Genomic DNA, 8947 nt, shown 5'->3' with positions numbered 1-8947 from the left:
TTCATTTTCTTTCTGTCTGCTTGGACACTGTCCCACCATAATAGTGCGTGTCCCTTCAACTTAGTAGCAGCGAACTTAACCCTCTTATCCTCACTGACTTCTTCATTTTCAAAATATTTATCCAGTTCGCTTATCCAGTCCAACAGGACTTTCGCAGACAGACTGCCATCATAATTTGAGATTTCTGTTTTTGGTTTGCTGCTGGCCATCAAAACCTGTCGCAGCAACCTCAATTCTGGAGCTTCCTCATAAGACCCTTCTGCAGCAGTCATCACCTCCTCTTCACTGGTGTCTCCCAGTTCTGGGTCTCTTCATCTACCCGCTTCTACTGCTTCCAAGCGAGCTGTAAGAACTCTAATTTGTTCTCGCAATCCTTCATCTGCTCCTCTACGTGCACCTCTTCCACGTCCTCGTCTTGGCACTTGTCCTTCTGCCATCTTCTCCTAACTAAAGAAATCAGCTCTGATACCAATTGATGGGGACCCAGCCCACGTGTCCCTTACTCCCAAACCTTACGTGGACTTGTGTGATTAATTCGTAATTGGATATTTGTTGATTGTGCTTTTATGAATTAGGTGATATTTAATCACCTGCCTGTACTTCTCCGCCTCTCCACGCTCCACCTGTCCGTCTTGGGATTTGGCAAAACCCTAATTCTCACTTGGACCTTTTCCCCGGCTAGTTCGCGCTCATTTGGTCATTTTCACTGTTATGCTTGCTCTCTGTGGCTCTGCTCTGGTATTCGGCTCTGTATATGGGTTTTGTTATTCACTGTAATGTTCCGCTCCCTGTGGCTCTGCTCTGGTATTCGGCTCTGTATATGGGTTTTGTTCAGAGGTTCGGCTCTGTCTCGGTGGGAAGCTCAAGGTTGCAACTCCGTCTCTGGTTTCAACCCATCATTCAACTTCGTCTGCTCAGGTAAGGGTTTCGTTTCATGCTGTATGCTCTTGTCCTCAACTCGAATTTCGCCTAACCCTTCACAGCTCCTCTGTGGTTAGGTTGTCACTGAGCTTCTGCGACTTATGGGTCTGGTTACGATAGGTAAGGTTCCACACCGTGGCTCTATACGGGTCTTTCCTCCCTCTGCTCTTTCTATTCGTCTTTCACTGAGCTATTTGCTGTTGCATGAGTTTATTTACATCCGCGACCCTAACAATCTATGTCACGGTGGTTGCAGGTAACTAGTTTCGTGGCCTTGCAGGGGATTCGACCGCCTATCCTCCGGGTAGCTCTGTTTCTATTCCACCCTTTTCTGTGGCTTTTGGTCTGCACTGTATTTTCTTGCTATGGTTGTCTGTGTTCGTTAATGAGTCCGGTCTGTGTGAGGTTTCAACCCACTTTTGTGATTCAGAGGGTTTCTGTGCTAATTTTCGGTTAATGCTCCGGTCCCTGGCTCTCTCGTCACTCGGTCATTCTATAGCAGTGCTAGGTAGTCTTATGAGTTCTCGCTTGCTTGGCCGTTGGCAATTATATGACCGGCAATACTTATACACAGCAAATGTAATAATTTTGGAACTTCAGTGTTGTTGCTTACCTGTGGTTTGAGGACCGTGGTTTTCTTGCTTGATAGCCCGACTCCTTTCGCTCTTCACTTGACTTCGGCTTCGGCTGGTCGTGAGACGCTTGTAATTGGAATACCTTGTTACTGTGTCGACCTGCAATATATTTTCACGAACAGAACTTGATGTATGTGCGCGTTTGCCTCTTGGAGTAATGATACTTGTTTTCAATAACTACTTTGCAATGTGTGAATATAAACAGAAAATGTATATAGATGAATGTGCGTGGATTTTGTGTGAAACTCTGTCACGGTTCTTATTTGTATTAGATGTAAAGAAAAGAATTCACTGTATATGCACGATATATCTTCGAGGACATAAAATCACAATCTGGAAATTATTTAGAATGCACTGAACAGTATATGAAGGAAAAGAATTATTATTCTGCTGTTTCTCTTTTTCAATGTCACTCTCCAGAACCTTTTACATGTATTTTTTCTGTCTTCTTATACAATAGCTCAGTAGTTAGGTAACTGTTAGTTAGTTCCAGATTACAGTTTACTTGACAGTTACTCCAGTTACGTGACTTGGCTATTGTTAGTTTGTCTGTTCCTTCTGTCTCGTAAGGGTTTGATGCTTTACAATGATTTATGGTCTTTTTGTCTAATTCTCTAATAATCTAAATTCAAAGCCTATAACTACAAGTCCTTAACAATTCTAGTTAGGACCTGTTATTACAATTGAAACAGAAACAAGTTAATAAGACACTTAAGCTAATAAACTAAATACTGTAGTTTAATCCTTAAAGAACAAAATGATAATAATAAAAAAACTATGACAGTCTTGCTGTCCATTTGTTGAAATATTCACTTCTCCCAATCTTCTTCAGAAACCTGGTCTGCCTCTTCTCGGTCTGTGCCCTGTCGACGAGATGCTCCTGCATCAGAATCAAATCAATAATAAGCAACAAGTGACAACAATATCAAAGAACTTTAATTCTGGCTCTAAAATCTAACCCTTAAAACTAATTAAAAAAACCTTACTATTATTATTAATTAAAACTATTAACAATTAAATATATGATCATGATGATTAACGTCCAACTTCATTTATTTCTTTATAACTTATCATCATGATGATTAACATCCAACTTCATTCCTTTCTATTTCTTTATAACAACTATGTCCAAAATTCATAACATTAAATAACTACACCAATTGACCATTCAAATTAATTAAAATTATCAATAATTAAATATACATATATCTAAAATTACAATGATTAAGATGTAAAACGTCAAAGTTTAATGGGTGATCCTGTAATAATGATTATGTACCATAAAATTCTAACCTAAAATCTCCAGTAGCAAATTCCTCTATTAAAAACAAAAATGTCAAACTCCAAATTATAAAATTAAGAAGGGAATGCAATTCATAAACGGAAGAAGAGAATCTAAAATCTCCAGTAGCAAATTCCTCAATTAAAAACAAAAATGTCAAACTCCAAATTATAAAATTAAGAAGGGAATGCAATTCATAAACGGAAGAAGAGAATCTAAATTTGCTGGTAGACGAAATCCGTAGGTTACGTAAATGTGACGCACTTATGTATTGCACCGAATATCAGTGGCCGTATCCGACTAATTCCCGAATCGAGGAGGGACATGTTCTACTATGACTCAGTCGATTGTGACATGTTTATTAACGTCAACAAATGTTAAAATATCTGATGATCGCTGTTAAAAAATCATAGGCACTCCCGATCTGGCATAAAATAACACTAGAATCTGATATGTATGTGAAGCTCAACAAATGTGTTCCGTAGACATTCAAGTTTATGATACATCGTGAGCACTCCGGGTTTGCCCTGTTCATCATTTCTGAATCTGAATAAGTCTACGTTGAAGTAATCTACTTGCATTTCACACGCGTTTGCTATTTTTATATCATATTGTGCGCCGGAATCTGGTTATTGAAGGATACATCTTTGTGTTGGACGTTTGATTGAATACAACTTTCTTGGACCAATACACGAATATGTCAAAGTCCATTGAACTGATCTTGCACAGCAAAAGTTATAAATATGATGCCTACATCCACAACTTTATATCTACAACTTTGGAAAATATATTCATTCGTCTAAAATGGCCGTGTTCAACCAAAATCACTTGTTCTCACTCACTATATTATTCATCGCGTTTTGTAATTTAGATAATATTTCAGAAACAGAAGCTGCAGCAGCAACCCTTCTCTCAAAAAAATCGATCGATCCTCCATTTGGGAATTCGTACGAATTATTTCCAACTCTGAATGTCATTTTATTTATATTTCATTTTACCATTGATATGAATGTCTAATACTTCGGAAATATTCCTATAGTAGTTTAGATTGATTATGGAGCAGATTTATAGTTATTTTTGAGAATAGGCTGCACTCTTTGTGGATCTGTCTGAGAAGTAAATGTTGGTTTTCTCAGCCTTATTCGGACAGTGGATGCATTTGGAGTCCAAATTTATAAATGTGCAAAAAATTCAAGTGCAACTGGGCTCCAGTATACTTCGGCTGGGGCAATGGCCACGCTCTATTCTCCTGATGGTACTAGTGCTTATGGGAAGCATACCTCAGTGGGTTATCATTATTTCTTGAGAGAGCCTCTAGCTCAAGGTGGGAAGCCCACCTTTGCGTTCAGCATGAAAGCAGGAGAGCCCATCTCGGCCATCCCCGAATCAACAGTAACATGTAGTCACATATTTAGTTTTTAATTTTCTTTCTATGAAATGAAAATCTTAAGAGACACAATTCTAAATATTTGTTTGTTGTCCTTTAACTTGCTTTAATGTCAAACGCAGGTAATGTACTTGCCATGAAAACGTTAGATAGTGAAGATGTGGATGATCTCCTGCTCAAGGCTGTTTCACACAGTGCTCAGGGCAATAGCGGGGTATCTTATGTACAACGATTGCATTCCAAGGGCGGAGTTCCTCCATCTTCAAAATGTAATGTGGTTGGAAAGCAACTTCAAATTCCATACACTGCGCAATATCTATTTTGGTTACAAGATCGATCACTCCCAACGGGAATTCCTGTTGAAATAAGTGTTTCAGAGGATTTTAGTCCTCTTATCAGATTTTACGGGGAAGGAATCCAGTATTACAGATTTAATGGCTCTTCTTGGATTAATTTCAATGTATCAGCGTATTTACACACTTCTCCTGGGCAAGAGGTTGTGGGTAAGCACTATTTCTCTACAAACCCTGATCCAAATGGAGGACAACCCACATGGGATCTATTCATGCCCTTGAGTCGAGTGACCGTAAAGGTTGTGAGTTCAATTAAAGTGGATTCTGACAGTATCGATTGGATTGAATTTGAGGCTACAAGCCATGGTGGAAACAAGTAAGTAATGGGACCCAAATTTTTCACGTTTTGATTTTCGCTTTGGCTGCTTTTACGGTTGTGATGATACCATATTATCTGATTTCTGAGAAACTTTGAAGTGATAAGCCCATCATAATGTATTTGTGGACACAGTTTAAACCATTTAGTGTGGTTGATCTGGTCTTGACAATAAACTTGGGCTGTTTCTACTGCTGTGATGATACCATATTACTTAATTTCTAAGAAAAGTTTAGGTGATAACCATATTATAATTTATTTGTAAAAACTTTTCAAACCATCCAATATAGTTAATTTTATCTGAGCCATAATGGATAATTAGAAACTCATGAATTAGGATATGATTATCACTTAAAAATTTCTTAGAAATCAAAATATAAATTATCATATAAACCTAAATTCGAACTATGTTATCTTTTATTCTACTGCTATGATAACAGCATATTACCTTTGTTTCAACATATTACTTTTGTTTCTCTCTGCAGATATGGACTACTTCAAAATGTGAAATACGTGCAGCGAGTTTCTACTGTTGGGGGACTTCCTCCTCCGATAACGGCTGGGTCTGCCGTAGTAGGGGACGAATACACGTCTCCCTTTTCAACAATCTACTGGTTTTATGTATGACCACTCTTCACATCCAATAAGACGAGGGCGAAATTCAATGTGTTTTGATTATGATTATTAGATTGTTGTAATAAGAATGTATTAATATTGTTAAAATGCTTTCTGTTCTTTCTGTTTTTCAACAATCTATTGGTTTTATTTATGACCACTCTTGACATCCAATAAGACGACGGTGAAATTCAAAGTGTTTGTTTATCATTATTAGATTGTTGTAATAAGAATTTCTTAATATTGTGAAAATGCTTTCTGTTTAATTTGGAATGGAATAGAATTTAGATGGTTTTTCATTGAGTTATGAGTTTTTTTTGGTATTATGTAATTAATATTTATGGAGTTGTAGTTTGGGCGAGCATATATTATTTATTAGCTTTTGTAATGGGTGAAATCTAACTAATAACATATATATTTTTACAAATATTAATAACTTTCCTGTTGTATATTCTCATATATATATATATATATATATATCTTTTGCCTGTATCCATTATTAATGCACTGAAACAGTACTTACTATTTATTAACTTTTATAATTTTGTAATTGGTTAAATGCAACTAATAATATTTTGCTCAAGGGTTTTATACACATGGGCGTTCGTGATGTCTCTCTTTCTATTGAGTAGTTTGCGTGTATCCATTATCAACGACAAAACAAAATACGATTTAAAGCAAAGGTCATATCATCTGAATCCGTTCAGTGGTCTATTCAGACATATGTTTAGGCTTTCAACTTGTTTCGGTCAATAACCTCTATACAGTGATGAAGAGTTTTTTTTATAGCACGGCAATGCAATTAAATATAAAAACACTTTTAATATTAATTAGAAAATAAACGAGTGACGTGAAGGTTTTTATGAAACATTTTCTTAAAAACTTTGAACGTGAGCTTTTAAATTAAAGTTTTATAAACGTGTAGCTAAAGATTTTTGTTTTTTATATATAAAGATTTTTTAAAAGATTTCTTTTATATATTAAAAATAATTAAGAGCTTTTTTATAAGGGTTTTTTTGAAAAGGTCTTTTTAATAAAATAAAAAACTTGGGGTTTGATTGAAATGGAATTTTTTTTTTTAAATATTACAAAAAAGAATTTTAGGGTTTTTTCAAAGAGAAATTTTTGGAGAAAGATGGTTTTCTCATTTTTCCATCACGAGTTTCCATTGATAATAGGGAAGGATTACGATGTGTGAGCCATTAAGATGGCAACCACTTTGCAGACACATGATGTTTGAGATTATGTCTAGTTTGTGTTTTGAGAATCTAAGGATGAAGCAACATAACGAGGTCTCAATAATATAGAGAGGGATCAATGGAAGAAAGACAAGAAGAAGAATGCTCAAGCGTTGCAACTTATCTAGCAGGGAGTGGATCGAGCAGTGTTCTAAAAGATTATGATCACGTCTTCAGCGAAAGTAGCATGGGATACTTTGGCGACAAACTATATAGGTATGGCCAAAGTCAATATTGTTAAGTTGCAGAATACGATGAGAGATTTTGGAAGTCTGCAGATGAAGGAGACAGAGGACATTGATTCTTTCATGAATCAGGTTATAACTGTTATAAATCAGTTAAAGACTTATGGTGAAGAAATTAAAGATCAAACTGTGGTGGAGAAGGTCCTTAGATCTTTGTCTACCAAATTTGATATTGTGGTAGCAACCATAGAAGAAGCCAAGGATTTGGCATTATTGACAGTTGATGAGCCAATGGGATCACTTCTATTGCATGAGGCAAGGATAGACAAAAATAATGATTCCACTTTAGAGACCACTTTCAAAAGTCAGGTTTTTATTTCAAGGGAGAAAAGACAAAGAAGAAGATATGATGGTCAGAGAGATGGTCAAGAAGAACATGAACATTAAAGTGGAAGAAACTATAGAAGCTTCAACAATAATTAAAGAGTTGACAAATCAAAGGTGAGATGTTATTATTACAGTAAATTTGGTCACTATCCTTGTGATTGTAGGAAGAAGATAGCTCATCAAGGGAACTAGGGAGCTAATGTCACTACAGAGAGTACTAACTCCATGTTCCTAGCTTTCCATACCATGCATGAGCCTTCTGTTAGTGTGTGGTTGTTAGACAGTGGTTGTAGTAACCTCATGACATGGCAACAAGGATTTTGTTGCAAATTGCTATCAATCTGTGAAAACAAAGGTAAAGCTGGGGACTGACAAGACTGTGGAAGTAGATAGCAAAGGAGTGGTCAATATTCTGACCAAGCAGGGGGAGCCGAAGACAATATCATAGGTATATTATGTTCCTAGTCTCAAACATTATTTGATAAGTGTTGGTCAATCGGCATAGAGAGGATACATAGTTATCTTTCAAGGTCATGAATGCGTTATATATGACAAACCCCCAAGAAAGCAGCTAATAGTAAAGGTGCAGATGACGAGGGACAAATGCTTTCCTGTAAATTTTAATTATAGTGGTCAGGCGAGTTCTTTTACAGTTTCATGTTCTGATGATTATTGGTTATGACACTTTCAGTTTGGATAGTTGCACTTTTCTAGTTTAAGATTGTTACAGCAAAAGCAGATGGTCAGAGGATTACCTCCCATCAAAGAACGTGCTAGTACTTGTGAGTGTTGCATCTTGGGAAAAAAACACGGTGAAAGTTTTCCAAAGGGAGTTGCATCCAGAGCAAAGAAACCTCTCGAGCTAGTGCATACAAATTTGTGTGGACCTATGAGGACACAGTCAATCGCTGGAAGTTTTTACTTCCTCACTTTCATTGATGATTACATCAAAAAGACTTGGGTTTACTTCTTGAAGCAGAAGTTTGAAACTTTTGCAAAGTTAAAGGAATTCAAAGCCTTAGCAGAGCACTAAAGTGATCGACAGATCAAGATATTGAGGTCAGATCATGGTGGAGAATATGATTCAAAGGCATTCCATGATTACTGCAAAGAACATGGAATCAGAAGACAGTTTACAACTAGGTAAATACCGCATCAGAATGGTGTAGCAGAGGGAAAGAACAAGAAAATTATGAACATGGTAAGAAGCATGTTGAAAGGCAAAAACTTGTCTAATGAGTATTGGGGAGAAGCAGTTGCATGTGCTATTTATGTGACCAATAGATATCCTACAAAGAGTGTGATAAACAGAGTACCAGAACAAGCATGGTTAGGTATGTATTGTAGTGTATATCATCTCAGATTATTTGGATGTGTAGCTTATACACATGTGCCTAAGGAGCGGAGAGGCAAATTGGATGATAAAAGTGAAAAATGCATATTTACTAGTTATCGTGAGAAATCAAAATCTTAAAAATTTTATCACTCTGTCACAAAGAAGACCATAATTAGTTGAGATGTTGTGTGCAAAGAACAAGAGTCATGGAATGGAACTGTAGACAAAATAGTTGATGCACAAGTGCCACTGATGGAAGAAGATGATGTTGTAGAAAAGGAGCAACAAGAAT

The 8947-nt window shown here is 36.5% G+C and overlaps 1 protein-coding gene across 1 annotated transcript; it reads left to right on the top strand.

Annotated features, from left to right (window-relative positions):
* The first annotated feature begins 754 nt into the window (after positions 1-754).
* Positions 755-5521, top strand: LOC149259843 (uncharacterized). The gene is made up of 4 exons (XM_089455387.1): positions 755-918; positions 3975-4237; positions 4348-4894; positions 5380-5521. The coding sequence occupies exons 1-4, from the start codon at positions 755-757 to the stop codon at positions 5519-5521; spliced, it is 1116 nt and encodes a 371-aa protein (XP_089311513.1).
* The last annotated feature ends 3426 nt before the right edge of the window (positions 5522-8947 follow it).

This window comes from Pinus tabuliformis, chromosome 6 (genome assembly GCF_031772625.1).
Source record: "Pinus tabuliformis cultivar Carrire ecotype Pingquan chromosome 6, CPIR1, whole genome shotgun sequence".
Taxonomy (NCBI): domain Eukaryota; kingdom Viridiplantae; phylum Streptophyta; class Pinopsida; order Pinales; family Pinaceae; genus Pinus; species Pinus tabuliformis.
This window is presented reverse-complemented; position numbering and strand designations above follow the sequence as displayed.

Coding starts and splice junctions, on each gene's coding strand:
- LOC149259843 (XM_089455387.1), top strand. CDS start 755: ATGGGTTTTGTTATTCACTGTAATGTTCCGCTCCCTGTGGCTCTGCTC. Junction 919..3,974: donor ATTCAACTTCGTCTGCTCAG/GTAAGGGTTTCG, acceptor TGGTTTTCTCAG/CCTTATTCGGACAGTGGATG. Junction 4,895..5,379: donor ACAAGCCATGGTGGAAACAA/GTAAGTAATGGG, acceptor TTCTCTCTGCAG/ATATGGACTACTTCAAAATG.